This window comes from Hypanus sabinus, chromosome 20 (assembly GCF_030144855.1).
Source record: "Hypanus sabinus isolate sHypSab1 chromosome 20, sHypSab1.hap1, whole genome shotgun sequence".
In the NCBI taxonomy this organism is placed as follows: Eukaryota; Metazoa; Chordata; class Chondrichthyes; order Myliobatiformes; family Dasyatidae; genus Hypanus; species Hypanus sabinus.
This window is the reverse complement of record NC_082725.1, coordinates 52081434-52100294: the sequence shown is the minus strand read 5'-3', so window position 1 is coordinate 52100294 and position 18861 is coordinate 52081434. Positions and strand designations below refer to the sequence as shown.

General features: G+C 42.5%; 1 protein-coding gene across 2 annotated transcripts in view; it reads left to right on the top strand.

Annotated features, from left to right (window-relative positions):
* Positions 1 to 366: 366 nt before the first annotated feature.
* LOC132378532 (N-acetyllactosaminide beta-1,6-N-acetylglucosaminyl-transferase-like) overlaps positions 367 to 18861 on the top strand; it is a 97844-nt gene continuing 79349 nt past the window's right edge. For both annotated transcript variants that reach the window (XM_059945501.1, XM_059945500.1), the window contains exon 1: positions 367 to 1581. In XM_059945501.1, coding sequence (XP_059801484.1) covers positions 612 to 1581 — 970 coding nt within the window. In that variant the 5' untranslated portion in view covers positions 367 to 611. The remainder of the gene's footprint in view (positions 1582 to 18861) is intronic.

Below are 18861 nucleotides of genomic sequence, written 5' to 3'. Positions count from 1 at the left end.
CAAAAAAGACCAGCAATAATAAGAAATAATAAATAATATCCAAAACATGAATTGTCGAGTCCTTGAAAGTGAGTCCATCAGTTGTGGGAAGTTTCGTGTTGAGGTGAGTGAAGTTATATTTAAGATTAGTACACGGGGATGTCTCAGATTTGTGCTCAGTGTCTTTTCTACTGGGAAAACAAACTGAAGATTCCAAATAACGAATTCACTTCTGGGGCTGTTCTTAACAAAAACTAAGTTAGCAGTTAGCAAAATCTGATTTCCAAAATAAGAATCAGCTTACCTCAATTTTCCTTGTGGAAAATCGCAGAACTGGTTTTAATTTCACCACATCGTAGTGTGATCTTGTTCCACTGACCCTTGAATAATCTCTAAATGGGAGGGGCACCACTTTTATTGCCAATGCTGCACGTTGCTTCCGGGACTGGAAGTGTTAATTTTCCGAACATTGCGCATCATCTTGCTTCTGGGTGAAGTGCGAACGGGTCGGGGATCAGTGCGAGTGCCGGCTATTCGATCTCCGCCCCGCCCCGCAGCTCGTGTCAATGGGGTTCGCCCCGAGAATCCAGTGCCGCTCGGAATTACCGGTCTGAAGCTTCGAAGGCTGAGGAATGAGGGTGAACCGCATGGTCCAAGCCGGTGGCTTGGCTCTGGTAGGGCTGGCTGTAGGCTGCATCTGGATCTACGAGAATCATTTGGGCCAAAGCGGGGACGGAGTAAGGGTCCCTGCCCAAGCGATCGAGAGCGGAGTTCCTGGCTGGAACCTGGAACCGGTCTGTGATTCTTACTTCCAGGGGGGAAATGCCTTTCTTTGGGAAAGGAGACAGGCGACACAGTCATCTGATGCGGGAGAAGGGGATCCTGCGGCGAACTACTGTCAGCGCCTGCAGTCGCTGCTCCATTACCACCGGAGCCCGCTAACAGCGGAGGAGACCGACTTTCCCCTCGCCTTTATCATCACCGTGCACAAGGAATTTGACACGTTCGAGACTCTCTTCAGGACCATCTACCGCCCCCACAACCTCTACTGCATCCATGTCGACGAGAAGTCGCCTGCGGATTTTCAGAGGCGCCTGCACCTTCTGCAAACCTGCTTTGGCAACGTCTTCCTGGCTTCCAGGATGGAGCCCGTCGTCTACGCCGGCATATCCCGCATGGAAGCCGACCTCAGGTGCATGACCGACCTCCTGCAGTTGAAATCGGGCTGGAAGTACGTCATTAACCTGTGCGGTCAGGATTTTCCCTTGAAGACTAACCTGGAGATCATTCGTCACCTTAAAACTTTCAAAGGAAAAAACATTACTCCTGGCATTTTACCTCCGGAGCATGCCAAAATGCGCACCAAGTTCGTATTCAAGCAGATCTTGTCTCCCAATAATTCCCACGTAGTCAAAACTAAGGAACTTAAATCTCCCCCTCCTCACAACATGACCATTTATTTTGGATCTGCATATTATGCCCTGACAATAGAATTCGTAGAATTCATTTTGAAAGACCAGAGGGCCCTGGATTTATTACAGTGGTCGAGAGACACCTACAGTCCTGATGAACATTATTGGGTAACCTTAAACAGGATGCCAGGTAGGTCCCATGTCTCCAGTTTTCACGACCAGGAGCTTAGGGTTTTGACCAGCGAGGACAGGTTCCAATCTTAACAGAGATGGTTTCAAACTCTGGCTTAATATCACCAGCATCTGTAATGCAATTTGTTAACACTGCGGCAGCAGTACAATGCAATACATACGTGATACGAGGGGTGATTGATAAGTTCGCGGCCTAAGGTAGGAGTCAATTTTAGAAAACCTAGCACATTTATTTTTCAAAATAGTCCCCTCCTACATTTATACACTTAGTCCAGCGGTGGTCAGTATACGGAGATTAAGTTGGCGGTCTGAGGTAGAAGGAGATGAGTTATACAGCTCTGGTTACATGCACATGCAGTTCAGCTCTTTGAGTGATTATGCAGAAAGTTTGAATTGTACCTTAGAATTCTGTTTGAATTCTCCTACTGTAGGCCACGAACTTATCAATCACTCCTGATGAGGTATTACCTGATGAGTAATTAACTTCAGACTTTTTGCATAATCACTCAGAGTTGAACTGCATGTGCATGTAACCAGAGCTGTATAACTCATATCCTTCTACCTTAGGCTACGAACTTATCGATCACCCCTGCTGTGGACATTTTCTGGAGATCCAAGATCGGTATGCTCCACAACTGCTGGACTAAGTAGGAGGGGACTATGTTGAAAAATAAATGTACTAGGTTTTCTAAAATTGACTCCTGCTAATTTAGGCCACGTACTTATCAATCACCCCTTGTAATAGAGAGAAGTAAGCTGAATTACAGTAAATATATATAATAGCTAAAATTAAATAAAGAATGCAAAAACAAGTAGAAATAAAACAATTTGTGAGTTAGTGTCCATTATTTCAATGTCCATTCAGAAATCAGATGGCAGAGGGAAAGAAGCTGCTTCTGAATCACTGAGTGTGTGCCTTCGGGCTTCTGTACCTCCTTCCTGATGGGAGCAATGAGAACAGGGCGTGTTCTGGGTGATGGGGTCCTTAATGATGGGCACCACCTTTTTGAGGCATTGCTGCTTGATGTCCTGGATGCTACATAGGGTGGTGCCCATGAAGGAGCTGAATAATTCTAAAACTCACTGTAGTTTACTTCAATCCTGTGTAGGAAACCCCCTCCCCCCCCCCCCCCCCATACTAGACAGCGATGCAGCCTGTTAGAATGCTCTCCATGGTTCTGTCTGTTTAGGTACCGTATCCGATACAGATGCTGGTGACCATGGTTTTCCATACAGATCTATCCCTTGTTCTTTGGATGACTTTCATTTCCTCGATGTGTAGCTACCTGGCTAGGCTTTTGATGTACATAAGCCGAGGTCTTCCTCTCGGTTTGCTCCCCTCGATCTTTCCAGAGAGTCTGCGTTTTGCTAGTTCATTTTTCCATATGATGTGAGCTAGGAATCTGAGTTGTCTTTCTCTTATTGTTGGTATGAGTGATCTAACTGCTTGGGCTCTTCTGAGAACTTCTTCATCTGATGTGTGTGTAGCCAGTGATATTTTTAACATTCTCCTGTAGAACCATAACTCAGCTGCTTCTAGTGTCTCTTCCATTGCTGGGGAAATGGTTCAGCATTCACTTCCATTAGTCAGGATAGAATAAATGTAGCACTGCAGTATTCTGTTTTTAGTGTACACGCTCATCTTTCTGTCTGTTAATATTATCTTCATTTCCTGGAAAACTGCTTTCACCATTGCTAATCTGTATTTGATATCTGTGCCACACCTGCTATCACTTGTTATTTGGCTGCCAAGATATCTGAATTTGTTGACTTGTCATGCTTTCTGTCTTCTTGGTGTTGATTGAGAGGCCTCTGTGATTATTTTCTGCTGCCACTATAGTGAGTAGTTCTTGAAGTTTTGTTTCTGAGACGGCTATTAGTACGATATCATCAGCATATCTGATGTTATTTATATAACGGCCTCCAATTGTGAGTCCTTTGATGTCTTTGATACTTCTCAAGATATTTTCACTATAAGTCTGGTAAAAAGACACAACCTTGCCCGACTCCTCTCATGATATTCACACACTCACTCACTTCTCTTATTCTGATGGATGCTGTCTGGTCACAGTATAAGTTTCTTAAGAAAAGTATGTCTTTCCCATCTGCAAAGAGAGTTTAGAGAGTTAGGTGCAAAGTTGAAGGATAGGACCTCCAGGGTTGCAATCTCAGGATTGCTCCCCATGCCACGTGCTAGTGAGGCTAGAAATCAGAAGATAATGCAGCTAAATATGTGGCTAAGGAGATGGTGCAGGAGGGAGGGCTTCATGTTTCTGGACAATAGGGCTTTGTTCCAGGAAAGGTGGGACCTATTCTAACGGGATGGTTTGCACCTGAACTGGAGGGGGACTAACATCCTTGTGGGTAGGTTAGCTAGTGCTGCTCTGGGGGTTTAAACTAGATTTTCAGGGGAGAGGGGAACCAGAAGGTTAGAGCAGATAGTGAGGTGGAGGAGGATAAAGGTCATGTGAGGACTGCTTGTATGAACAGAAATCTAAGGTTTGTATGTGATAGAAATGTTCTCAGTTGCCAAACTGAAGAGACTGGGGAAGAGGCGGCTGACTCACAAATAGAGGAAGCTAGGAGACAGCATGTGAGGGAGGATAGGCAGGTGTTAGAGAAGGGACGCGCTCAGACCGAAGGTTTGAGATGTGTCCATTTTAACGCAAGGAGTGTTGTGAACAAAGCAGATGAGCTTAGAGCATGAACCAGTACTTGGAGATATGATGTGGATGTGGAGACTTGGATGGCTCAGGGACAGGAATGGTTACTTCAAGTGCTGGGTTTTAGAAAAGGGCAGGGAGGGAGGCAAAAGAGGTGGGGGTGTGGCACTGTTGATCAGAGATAGTGTCACGGCTGCAGAAAAGGTGGACGCCATGGAGGGATTATCTACGGAGTCTCTGTGGGTAGAGATTAGGAACAGGAAGAGGTCAATAACTTTACTGGATGTTTTTTATAGGCCACCCAATAGTAACAGGGATATCAAGGAGCAGATAAGGAAACAGATCCTGGAAAGGTGTAATAAGACTAGAGTTGTCGTGATAGGAGATTTTAGTTTCCTAAATATAGATTGGCATCACCCTAGAGCAAGGGGTTTAGATGGGGTGGAGTTTGTTAGGTGTGTTCAGGAAGGTTTTTTGACACAGTATGTGGATAAGCCTACAAGAGGAAAGGATGTACTTGATTTGGTATTGGAATTGAACCTGGTCAGGTGTCAGATCTCTCAGTGGGAGAGCATGTTGGAGATAGTGATCATAATTCTATCTCTTATACTGTAGCATTGTGGAGAGATAGGAACAGAGAAGTTAGAAAAGCATTTCATTGGAGTAAGGGGAAATACAGAACTATCAGGCAGGAAATTGGAAGCTTAAATTGGAAACAGATGTTCTGAGGGAAAAGTACGGAAGAAATGTGGCAAATGTTCAGGGAATATTTGTGTGAAGTTCTGCATAGGTACGATCCAATGAGACAGAAGTTATGGTAGGGTGCAGGAACCATGGTGTACAAAGGCTGTAATAAATCTGGTGAAGAAGAAAAGAAAAGCTTATAAAAGGTTCAGAGAGCTAGGTAATGTTAGAGATTTAGAAGGTTTTAAGGCTACTAGGAAGGAGCTTAAGAAGGAAATTAGGAGAGCCAGAAGGGGCCATGAGAAGGCCTTGGCAGGCAGGATTAAGAAAAACCCCAGGCATTCCACTAGTATGTGAAGAGCTGGAGGATAAAATGTGAAAGAATAGGACCTATTAAGTGTGACAGTGGGAAAGTGTGTATATAACCGGAGGAAATAGCAAAGGTACTTAATGAATACTTTGCTTCAGTATTCACTATGGAAAAGGATCTTGGTGATAATAGTGTTGACTTGTAGCAGACTGAAAAGCTTGAGCATGTAGATATTAAGAAAGAGGATGTGGTGGAGCTTTTGGAAAGCATCAAGTTGGATAAGTCGCCAGGCCTGGATGATATGTACCCCAGGCTACTGTAGGAGGCGAGGGAGGAGATTGCTGAGCTTCTGGTGATGATCTTTGCATCATCAATGGGGACAGGAGAGGTTCCCGAGGATTGGAGGGTTGCGGATGTTGTTCCTTTATTCAAGAAAGGGAGTAGAGATAGACCAGGAAATTATAGACCAGTGAGTCTTACCTCAGTGGTTGGTAAATTGATGGAGAAGATCCTGAGAGGCAGGATTTATGAACATTTGGAGAGGCATAATATGATTAGGAGTAGTCAGCATAGCTTTGTCAAAGGCAGGTCGTGCCTTACGAGCCTGATTGAATTTTGTGAGGATGTGACTAAACACATTGATGAAGGAAGAGCAGATTATGTAGTGTATATGGATTTCAGCAATGTATTTGATAAGATACCCCATGCAAGGCTTATTGAGAAAGTAAGGAGGCATGGAATCCAAGGGTCATTGCTTTGTGGATCCAGAACTGGCTTGCCCACAGCAGGGAAAGAGTGGTTGTAGATGGGTCATATTCTGCATGGAGGTCAGTGACCAGTGGTGTACCTCAGGGATCTGTTCTGGGACCCTTACTCATCATGATTTTTATAAATGATCTGGATGAGGAAGTGGAGGGATGAGTTAGTAAATTTGCTGATGACACAAAGGTTGGGGGTGTTGTGGGATGTGTGGAGGGCTGTCAGAGGTTACAGCGGGACATTGATAGGATGCAAAACTGGGCTGAGAAGTGGTGGAGTTCATAGTATTAATGGTAAGACTGTTGGCAGTATGGAGGATCAGAGAGATCTTGGGGTCCAAGTCCATAAGACGCTCAAAGCAGTTGTGTAGGTTGACTCTGTGATTAAGAAGGTGTATGGTGTATTGGCCTTCATCAATTGTGAAATTCAATTTAGGAGCTGAGAGGTAATGTTGCAGCTATATAGGACCCTGGTCAGACCCCACTTGGAGTACTGTGCTCATTTCTGGTCGCTTCACTACAGGAAGGATGTAGAAGCCGTAGAAAGGGTGCAGAGGAGATTTACAAGGATGTTGCTTGGATTGGGGAGCATGCCTTATGAAAACAGGTCGAGTGAACTTGGCCTTTTCTCCTTGGAGCAACGAAGGATGAGAAGTGACCTGACAGAGGTGTATAAGATGATGAGAAGCATTGATCGTGTGGATAGTCAGGGGCCTTTTCCCAGGACTGAAATGGTTGCCACAAGAGGACATAGGTTTAATATGCTGGGGAGTAGGTACAGAGGAGATGTCAGGGGTAAGTTTTTTACTCAGAGAGTGGTGAGTACGTGGAATGGGCTGCTGGCAATGGTGGTGGAAGCAGATACAATAGGTACATGGAGCTTAGAAAAATAGAGGAATACGGCAAATTTCTAAGGTATGGACATGTTCGGCACAACTTTGTGGGCCGAAGGGCCTGTATTGTGCTGTAGATTTTGTATGTTTCTATGTCAAGATCTTGAAGCATTTCCAGGAGATCATGGTGTTTGACAGTGTCAAAAGCTTTAGTATAGTCGATGTCTTTTTGTACCTGGATGGCTCGTTCACCGATCATCTGTAGCATGAAAATTGCATTTCTGGTTCCAGTGTTTTCCACAAAGCCGCATTGTTCTTTGCTGATTTCTGGTTTTATACAGCATCTTGCTCTCATCATGATTACTTGGAGAATAATTTTTGCCACGTGGCTCATCACACTTATTGTACGATGTACTTTGCATTCTGTTGCTCCCTCTTACTTTGGAAGTGTGATGAACACTGATTTACTTAAATCATCAGGTATCTCCTCATGATCATAGATCTCATTTGCTATTTCTGTTATTTTCTCTATTCCAAAATCTTCTCAGGCCACTATCATTTCAACAGTGATGTTATCTGGACCAGTTGTTCTATTATGTTTTGTTTTATTCATGGCTGTTCGAATATTTGATTTTAGAATGTTAGGTCCTTCAAGATTCTTCTTTATGTTCAGTTTTTCTCTCCTCTTTGGTCTTCAAAAAGTTCTTTTATATATTCTGTTCATCTGTTTAGGATTTCCTCCTTGCTCATAATTAAGTTGCCATCTTTTGCTTTGATGCTTCCACTTGCTGAGCAGGGTAATTACCCTGTTAGTTCTTTAATCTTACTGTGCGTCATATTTGATCTGGAGTTATGGGTTTGTAGCATTTCTCGTTTAGCCACCTGTCTTTAGCTTCTCTGCATCCTCGTGCTCCTGGGTACAAGGATAAATGACACCCGGCTGTGGAGCATTTGCTTTGGGTAAACAGGTTACCATTAACCACCGCTACCTCCAGGTCACCCTTAGGCAAGGGGTAGCACATGTTAGTCTCCCTGCTTGGGTTACACTGAAGCCATGGAATGCAGGTGGTGGATGAAGCAGAAGGCAAGTTGTGAGTAACACAATCGATGGTTCCTGCTTCTCAGACGCTGAGCAGAAGATCCTTTTAATAGGACAATGGTCAGGGTCACCCGTCTTGTAAAGACACTGCATCGGAAGCAAGCAAGGGGAAGCTACTTCTTGTATTTCATCCCCAGTACCATGGTTAATACATACACAAATGTAAAAGACAACAGCATAAATGGGAGCCTACTACCAAATAGTACGGGCACCTCGCTTGGTAGGGGATATCATGTAAACAGACAGGTGAGCCCGGATTGTCGTACCACTAATGGCTGCAAGAACAAGCTGGTAAGCTAGAAAACGTTAAATTAGAAATGAAGAGACTAGAAGTCAACATCCTAGGCCTAAGTGGAATACGATGGAAAGGCACTGGAGTATTCCAATCAGATGACTACAGGATGATATACTCTGGAGGAGATAAACATGAAAAGGGTGTTGCAATCATCTTAGACAAAGAAACATCCAAAAGCCTGCTAGGATATTGGCATGTCTCAGACAGAATGATGTTAATCAAACTAAAAGGTCAACAAAACAACAACTCTATCATTCAAGTATATGCACCCACAATGGCAAGCTCAGAGGAAGAAATCGATGCTTTCCACCACTCCCTAGACAAGGCATTAGAACAATGCAAATCACAAGAAATCATCATAGTCATGGGCGACTTCAATGCAAAAGTTGGTGAGGGAAGAGAAGACCGTATTGTTGGAGACCAGGGATTGGGAGAAAGAAATGAAAGAGGAAAAAAGTTTATATCATGGTGTAAAACAATCAGATAATCACCCACACTTGGTTTAAACAACATCCAAGAAGGATATGGACATGGAGAAGCCCAGATGGGAACAACAAAAATCAAACCAATTATATAACAATCAATAACAGATTCAAAAATTCAATAACTCAGTCCAAAAGTTACCCTGGAGCAGACTGTGGGAGCGACAACATACCAGTCATTTGAAAAATGAAAATAAAGATGAGAAAATTAAAGAAATCAAAAAGATCAGAACCACCGGATTATCAACAACTACAAAACAACCCTCATCTGAAAACAGAATACACAATCAAGGTGAAAAACTGTTTTCAATTGCTGCAGGATGAAGGAGGCAAATCTTCCTGGGACATACTGAAGGAATCCATGGTTGAAGCTGCAAAAGGAACCGTCCCACGAAAAGAGCAGAAAAGTAAGAAGAAATGGATAACTGAAGATATAATACAATTGATACAACAAAAACAGACCATCAAACCAAGAGACAGCGAAGAATACAAACAACTCCATGGTACATCTGTAGAAATTTGTGAATGTTTTTAGTGACATACCAAATCTCCTCAAACCCCTAATGAAATATAGCCACTGTCTTGCCTTTATAGTTGCATTGATATGTTGGGTCCAGATTAGGTCCTCAGAAATATTGGCACCCAGGAACTTGAAATTGTTAATTCTCACCACTTCTGATCCCTCAGTGAGGACTAGCATGTTCCCTCATCTTATCCTTTCTAAAGTCCACAATCAGTTCATTGGTCTTACTGATGTTGAGTGCAAGGTTGTTGCTGAGACACCACTCAACTAGCTGGTACATCTCACTCCTGTGTGCCCTCTTGTCACCATCTTGATAGTATGTCAATAGTTGTATCATCAGCAAATTTGTAGATGGCATTTGAGCTGTACCTAGCCACACAGTCATGAGTGGCTCCATACTCTCCATAAACATGACTGGAGAGTAGAGCAGTGGGCTAAGTGCACATCTCTGAGGTGTGACCACGTTGATTGTTAGCGAGGTAAAGATGTTAATTCCAATCTGTACAGATTGTAGGGCTGATGAGTGCCAAGATTGGTCTCTTGGTGAGAGGACTGCATTCCTTTCTGGTTGCCCCATTATAGGAAGGGCGTGGCGGTTTTGGAGAGAGTGCAGAAGAGGTTCACCAGGATGCTGCCTGGATTCGAGGGGACATACTTTAAGAAAAGGTCAGAAAAATCCAGGGAGATATGATAGAGGTTTATCAGCTCATCACAGGTATAGACAGAGTGTGTTTTCCCCCCGGAATGAATCCTCAAATACCAGAGGACATGTATTTATGGTGAGAGGGAGTACATGTAAACATGCCGTGGCATGTTTTTTTAACATGGTGGAGTGTGCCAGGAATGCACGGCCATGTCTGGAAGTGGAGGTAATTACAATACAGGTATTTAAGAGGGTCTGAATGTGCAGAGAATGGAAGGTTATGGATATTGTGTAGATAGAAAGGGAAGTTTAAACTCAAGAGTTTCAGCAGATGCTGAAAATCCAGAGTAACTCTCACAAAATTGCTGGAGGAACTCAGTAGGTCAAGCAGCATCAGTGGAAATAATGAACAGTCAACTTTTTGGGCCAGGATCCTTCATCCTTCATCAGAACTGGAAAGGAAGGGGAACGATGCCAGAATAAAAAGGTGAGTGAGGGGAAGTAGGACAGGCTAGAAGATGATCAGTGAAGCCAGGTGGGTGGGGAAGGGGATGGAGTAAGAAGCTGGAGGTGATAGGTGGGAAAAGCTGAGAAGAAGGAATCTTTTGAAGATGGACTGTGGGGTGGGGGGAGGGAAGGAGGCCACTGGGGAAGGTAAAAGGCAGCTGAGGAGAAGAGATAAGCAGCCAGAGTGGGGAATAGAATAAGGGGGGAAATTACTGTAAGTAAAATTAATGTTCATGCCATTGTTTGGTTAGGCTAGCTCGGCACCAAGTAGTGGGCTAGAGAGCCTGTTTGTGTGCTGGGTTTTATTGCAGGTTCAAATCCACTTGAGCAACATGGATATATAAACCAAGCAACAGAAAGCAAATCGCTCGAGGAACTCCCTGTGTCAGGAAGCATCTGTAAATAGAACTCTTCATCTGAACTACAAATGTTGCTTGACCTGCTGAATTCCTCAGGTATCTTGTTCTTCTGCTCCACGTTCCGATATCTGCAATCTTCCTGGATCTGTGTCTCTTTTATATGTAACGCCCTGCTTTAAGACCATGCATTATTTTATTAATGCGGTTATGCTGTTGCGTATTTTATTTTCTGCAGATTTTCTCAAAATCCATTAAGTGTTTCTTTAATTACATTATGCAATCATGTTTTTCTTTTTTTTGTTTAAAATAAATATTCAGTTGATTAAGTTAGGCTGGTTGGATTAGCCTATAGGATCTGTCTTGTTACATTATTTTTGAGAGAGCACAGGAAAAACAGCAGGATAGCCATTTTCTAGAAGGAGAGAGTAGAATTGAAGGAGAGAAGAAGAATGGATATGAGCAACAAACATCACAGAAGAACCTGGTGAAATTTGGAAGGAGAGATACCACTGTGGGAAAATTCTCAGAGAGGTTGTGCAGCTAGCTTTTAATTAATTAGCGCACGACCTTGCAGGAAGTTCAATACCTTTGGACGCTGTGTGAATACTTGTTTCCTGGTATAGGTTCTTCAGTGCAAAACAGTTTCAGTATTGTGAATAAACCAAGTAAAGGAAACTGGATTGATTATGCTACAATGAGCTCCAATGATTCCATGCAGGATATAGACTAATATTTTATATAAGAGTATAATATGTTAAGAATATGTTTTACTGCATTCCTACTGCTAAGCTGTTAGGTATTTATTTCAGCAGCTTTCCTGCAAAGAACAATGTGTTCTATTAATTATTCTTCACAGACAAGTGTTTTGATTTCTGCTAGATGAGCTATCTGCTCAGCTTAGGAATGCTGCACCAGCCAGTCAGGTTCTGTAACATTCTGTGCAGTGGGATGCCATGGAACATTTGGGAGAGCTGGTTCTGATCAGATTTCTGAGGGACACGGGGCTGGTTTTGGGTCTTTGGTTGACCGATGTTGGAAGAAGATGGAGTTGTGGAGAAGAGCACAAGGGAAGACACTCACAGTATCCCAACTGAAGGGGAGATCCTGGTGCTAAAAGTGCTTTGTGCAGACGAATGGTTCCAAGGAGGAAGTGTCAATACTTCTAGGTTCACCCATTTGTTTGTAACATTCTTCGAGGGAAGTTCAAACTGTGGCTGGTGTCATGGTTTCAGCGCCATGAGTAATTAAGGCGATGCACCCAATGAAATGAGCTCCAACATATATGTGCACTGATTTAACTGTAATAAACCCTTTTTTTCTATTAACTGTTTGTTAATGTCAAGATATCTGTAAATATGCTTCCACTTTAATTTTATGCTGGTATATGGTCTGTCATTTCCTGGCGAATGGTAGCTTTGCAAGGGGGAGTATTGATACAGCATTCACCTCATATTTCGTTCACTCAGTGGAACATTCCAACTTTCCTGTTAGACTGAGCCCAAATCATACCGACCCTAGACGAGCGTTGCTTATTGAAGGGGACCTTCTCACAGTAACCCATGCAATACTGAGTCATGTGGCTGTTCGTCAGAGTTAGCTTCGGAGCCTAGTTTGTTACAAGCCTCAATGAGAGACTTGCATGAGGGGGCCCTTTATTTTGTATTATTTTGTTTGTTATAGTTTAAAATAGTTTGTCATTACAACTTCAATTTAAGTTTATACTGGTGTGAGTCATATTAATGCTTCCTGGCAAACAATAAATTTGTATGTGTCGGTATTCTTACAACTAGCAGTCCCACTTTTTCTTCAAGGTCGCTCTGTTTACCCAAATCCTATTTAACCTAGACCATGTTTATTTATTGGAAAGAGCCTTCTCATCATTATTCCCCCTGCATTATGGAATTATGATGCTGTTAGGCTGAATTCACAGTAATGGCTAGCTCATTACAAGCCTATGGTGAGGGGGTTGCATTGTTTGTGATCAGATGCTGTATGAATGCTGCACTATGGCTGTATAATGATTGGATAGCCTGTTGATTTGTGTTCAAGCTAGTGTTTTTTTGTGCAATTTAATGTGTGTCATACTAAGTGTGATCTGGATGCTGTAGATATTAAAGGTTGGTGTGATAAAAAGAGATTATCCACTCACGTTGCCTCTGTACTGAGCAATGTTTCAGTTGATGGAAATATCGACACTTAAAGCCTTGAGTCTGCTGGAAGCTTTGGGCAAAGCTACATTGATAATGTGTTTGACCAAATCAGTTGGCAAATATTTGGTGCTAGACCGGATCTCCAATGATGTGACTGAACTCTCTGCCTGATGTGATAGGAATATTGCTTCCTGGCACAGGATACAATTCCAGATGCTGCTGAGGGTGAAGATTTTCAGTTCAAGTTGTTCTCTTTTCTGAGAACCGAAGGGAAAACTCTGACTGATGTTAAAAATCTACCAAGTCCATCAGCCGTTGATCTAAATTCTAAGCTGGTTTCTACTATCAATTTATTGACTACTGGTCAATAAATGCCACAGCATACCTGCTGAGAGCCAAGGTTATGGTAAACTGAGAATATTCTCTGGAGTCAAGCCCACACCCAGTGGAGAAGAAGAGTATGAGGCTTGGGCTGAGCAAATATCTCGTTTATGAGATGTATGGCAGTGCTTGGACAATATAAAGAAACAGACTTAACAAGTCCTGCCACTGATATAGTGAGGTTGCTAACAGCAGAAAATCCTTTTGCCACTTAGCTAACTGTACACAGGCTGTGGAAAATGCTTTTGGCACTACCGAAAGTTCAGCTGAGCTCATGGTGAACTTCAGGCAGACATTCCAAGATGAAGGGAAGAAGCTCTACATTTGCAGGCTGGACAAACTGCTGCATTGTTTGTGCCATAAAGTGGGTATTCAGCTGTCTGAAATACATCGCTTGAGAGTGGAGCAAGTTATGACAGTGTGCCCTTCACAAGATATGGTGCTATGCTTATTCAAATAACCCACAAGATGCCTGGTCCTCTATCTTTTACTGATATACTCAGAGAAGTTAGAGAGGGAGGAAGATATGATTGAGGAGTGAAGTGTTTGCAAAAGCTGAGTAATGTCATCAGTGGTAGCCTCTGTTGCCAAAGTGATTCCTGATGCCACAGAAGTGGAGTTTTTGAGAAATAATATGAAAAACAAACAAGCTGAGATGACTCGGTTGATGTCAGCTAATGTTGCAGTGTCCTCTGGACAGGAAAATCTCTGGGAAGTAAACCAGCAGTTAATCAAACACAGAGAAGAGGAGAAACTATGGGGGGAGGGGGGGGACCCAGTAAAGAAACGGCTCGACACCCTGGAGCACTCTCAGAGTAACAGACGACACACCTTTTTGAGAGAGGTCTTGCTCGTCAGTGCCGGGGTGGGGGGGGGGGTTGAAGATGTTAGGCAGCACCTGAAGCTGGAGTTACCACTGAGTTGAGAAGTCCCTCTGCATCGCCTATAATTGTGTGCATAGATTATAGCAGGGGTCACCAACCTTTTTTTTGCACCGCGGACCAGTTTAATATTGGTGGGGGGGGGGTGTTAGTCACGACTGGAATATAGGTGATAGGTCAACTATAAGTCACTTGCAAGTGGCTAATACACTCAATTTTGTTTCTAACCATATAACAATTACAGCACGGAAACAGGCCATCTCTGCCCTTCTGGTCCGTACCGAACACTTACTCTCACCTAGTGCCACTGACCCGCACTCAGCCCATAACCTTCCATTCCTTTCCTGTCTATATACCTATCCTTTTTTTTAAATGACGAATCGAATCTGCCTCTACCACTTCTACCGGAAGCTCGTTCCACACAGCTACGACTCTGAGTAAAGAAGTTCCCCCTGGTGTTACCCCTAAACTTTTGCCCCTTAACTCTCAACTTATGTCCTCTTGTTTGAATCTCCCCTACTCTCAATGGAAAAAAGCCAATCCACGTCAACTCTATCTATCCCCCTCATAATTTAAAATACCTCTATCAAGTCCCCCCTCAACCTTCTACGCTCCAAAGAATAAAGACCTAACTTGTTCAATCTTTCCCTTTAACTGAGGTGCTGAAACCCAAGTAACAATCTAGTAAATCTCCTCTGTACTCTCTCTATTTTGTTGACATTCTAAAAAGGTTTATCTAACAAATTTAATATTAAGCACACAGCGCATTGTTTCCTCACATGAATATGGTGATAAGTCACTTATAAGTCAATAGCATTATAAATTTTAAGTAATGTTTGGACATTAAACATACAGCGCATATTTTCCTTGTATAAGCATATAAAATTATTGCAATGTTGCTGAATTGGTGGGAGCCTGCAACAAGCCAGTCCCATCGAGGGGTGATGGGAGACAGCAGTACTCGAAGGGGGTTCCTTATGTCCAGTCTATTCCGCAACTTAGTTTTCGTGGCTCTCAGCACTTGCTTTTGTTTGCTCACGTTTTTTCTGCTCAAAAAACTCAGTGGGTTTGTCTTTAGGTGCAAGATGCTTGGACTCAAGGTGCTAAAGCAGTATTGAGGGCTTCATTGCCTCAGTAGACAGCTTCCGGACCCGAACATTGTAGGCAAGGTGGAATGCAGAGAGTGAAGAGACATTACAAACACTTAGAGTTACTGACTAAAGCACCTGTGCTTGCCTTTGCAAACCTCCAGTTGTCGCATGTATTGCACACATACGCAAGCCATGCAGGGTTATGGGGCATTTTAAATCAAGACGAAGGTGAAGGCCTGAGAATTGTAGCTTTCATTAGCCAGAGTTTGTTGTGAAATGAACAAAACTACCCTGCTCACAAATTGGAGTTTCTGGCATTGAAATGGGCAATGGTAGACAAACTCAATGACTATTTATATGTTAACAAGTTTGAAGTAAGAACCAACAACAACCTATTAACATATATTTTGACTTCAGCAAGATGGAATGCCATAGGTCTTTGTTGGCTGGTTATGATTTCAGCCATAAATATAGACCAGGAAGTCAGGATATTAAAGCCGGTGTGTTATCACAATGCTCTAATGAGATGCTGGTAACTGAGAGTGGGAGGACGTTCTTGCCTAAGGTTTTAAAGCAATGTGCCAGTTTTTCCCAGTTTGCAAATCAGAGCACGGACTGTGGCCTGTTAGAGCTGTTGATTACTTAGGCACTTCTAGCTGTGCAATTCCCCAAGCGTATTGCAATCTATGCTGAATATGAAACAGTTGCCTGCCTTGAGCCCGACTGAATTGTTGGTAGCGCAGCAAAATGACTTGTATAGATGAAATCTGGTGAACAGTTTACAAGGGAGATATTTCAAAAGTTGAGAAGACAAGACATCCTGTTATATGCTTACTGATGTGAGGAACAAGTCCTATGCAGAGTTACTTCTCCAAACAGAACATGATGTTCTCAGTTGTTCCCAGACTCTGGTCATCTGGAATTTGACAAGATTTACAGATTAGTCAGACCATTTCTACTGGACAGGAATGAAGCCCGGTTGAAAATTACTATAGTTGTGCATTCATTGTTTTCAGAGGAAGACACTGTCTAAAAGAGTTGCCCCTCTGTTTCACCTACAAAGCATGGGACCATTTGCTCTAGTGTATATTGAGTTTGTGTCCATAGAGCCCGATTTAAGTAACACTGCAAATGTCTTGATCATCAGTGATCACTATACCAGATATGCTCAAGCCTTTCCCACAAAGGATCAGAAAGCATCCACAGTGCAAAAGTGTTGTGGGAGAGTTATGACCTCCCGAGAAGGATTCACAGTGATCAGGGAAGGGATTTGAGAGCTGTCTCATACATGAGTTACTGAGCATGATTGGATTTGAGAATTCAAGGACCACACCATATCATCCTCAAGGCAATCGTCAGCCTGAGAGATTCAAATGGGCATTGTTAGACATACTAGGAACTCTGACGTCAGGAAAAAGTGCAAGTGGAGTCAGCATATTGGACATTTGGTACACCGTTATAACCATACTCAGAATGAAACCACCGGCTACTCGCCATACTATTTAATGTTTAGACATGATGAAGCAAGATTACCTGTGGATCTTTACTTTGGAACCTCTAGTGAGGACTTGCCACAGAAAACTCCTCTCAGGTATGTGTCTGATATGCTGAAAGAACTGCAAAAAGCTCATGAACGAAACGAGCAACAGTTTCAGCTAGAAAACAAAACCAAGAAAACAAGGAGGGATATGACCAAATGGTTTCATTGTCTCGACTGATGCCTGGAGATAGAGTTCTAGTAAAAAATTTAGGACTGCAAGGGAAGCACAAGTTGGTCTACCACTGGATTTCTACACCTTATGTTGTGGAGAGTTAAATGTCAAATTTGACAGATTTTTGGTTGAAGCCAGAAAAAGGTTCTGTAAAAGTTCTCTATTGGAACCTCTAGGACAGGGAGTACATATTGACCCAGAGTGTGACATGGAACCTACACTTAGTAAAGGAACTCTGCAATGGAGAAGTAGAAAAGAGAAAAAACAAGCTGAAGATGATCAGTGGAAAGACCAGATGATCCATTGAATACTGTGCAGACTCAAAAGAAAGGGAAATTGGGATGTGGTGTGACTTGACCTAATGCAAACTTCCCAAGGAGAGTTGATGAAGAGATGTCAGAACCTTTCAGTCTAGATTATAACCACTGGACAATTGGAAGTGATATTAGATAGTAAAAGGGAGCTGAACTCCAATATAGTTGAAGATGAAGCCGAGTCTAATCAAGGGACAGGAGGACCTGAGTTGCAGGAAAGGAATGAATGATGGATAGAATGAGACTTCTCAAAGAAAACATGAAAACTCACAAGAAAAGACTCAAACTGATGAATAGTGACTGAGAGTCAACTATTAAGTGAAGAATAAATTGAAACTATGATAAGGAGATCTCAGAGGGTTAGGAAAACTCCAGAAAGGCTGGTATATGTTGCATCTGGAAATCGGAGTGCTGTGTCAATCGCAATGGTGAGATATGTTGCATCCATTTACAAAATGATTGGAGTTCCTGTAATTATTTAATTTGAATGCTATAAGCCATACATCTGAATACTGTCAGAACGTGAACATAGCAGGAATTGTTACTGAGTATAAGTGTTGTGTTAACGAGTTAGAAAAGTTCCTAAGGTTTGCAAAGTCATGAGGACATGACTATTTTGATGGGGGGGGGGGTGAATGTAGTATCCTGGTTTAAGACCATTCATTTTATTTTATTAATATATTTATGCTGTTGCTTATTTTATTTTCTACAGATTTTCTCAAAATGCAAAATACAGATTTTTAATTATTACATAACTGAGTATTTCATTTTTGCTTCCTTAAAATAAAATTTCAGTTGATTAAGTTGGGTTAGCCAATAAGATTTGTTTTAACATTTTTTCGAGGGAGTGTGGGAAAATAGCAGGGTAGCCATTTTCTAGAGAGAGTGCATGATCAAAGAAGGAGAGAAGGAAAATGAAAAGTGACTGCGAGCATTGCAGAAGGACATGGTGAAACACATACTGCTGTGGGAAAATCCTCAGGCAAGCAATGGTCTCAGGGAGAATGTGCAGATAACTTTTAGTAGTTAGCACACAACCTTGCAGAAAATTCAATGCCTTCTGTTTAGACATGTGAATATTTGTTACCTGGAGCAGGTTCATCAGCGCAAACTGTTTCAGTATCATGGGTAAATGAAGTGCAGGAAATAGGATTGATTATGCAACAATGAGCTCCAACGATTACATGCACAATACAGACTAATATTTTATATGTATGTGGTGAACTATGTGCCTGTCTGGACACGCCCCCTTCTGACTGCTCCTGTGGCTCCTCCCACAGGCCCCTGTATAAAGGCGATCGAGGTCTGATCCTCTGCCTCATTCTCCAGGATGTAATATGATGGTCACTCACTGCTGGTTCCTTCTTCAGTCAATAAAAGCCGATATCTCGCCTTTACGTTTCAGTGTGAGTTATTGATGGTGCATCAATTTTATTGACTGAAAGTTTTAAAACATGGAAACCGTTTTACGTCTGGAAAGGTTGGATTTGGACCCTCAAGACCCTGACGCAGCTCTCGCTTTTGAACTCTGGCTTGCATGCTTCCAATCGTACTTGACGGAGCTTCGTGCGACTGACCCTGCCGTTATGTACA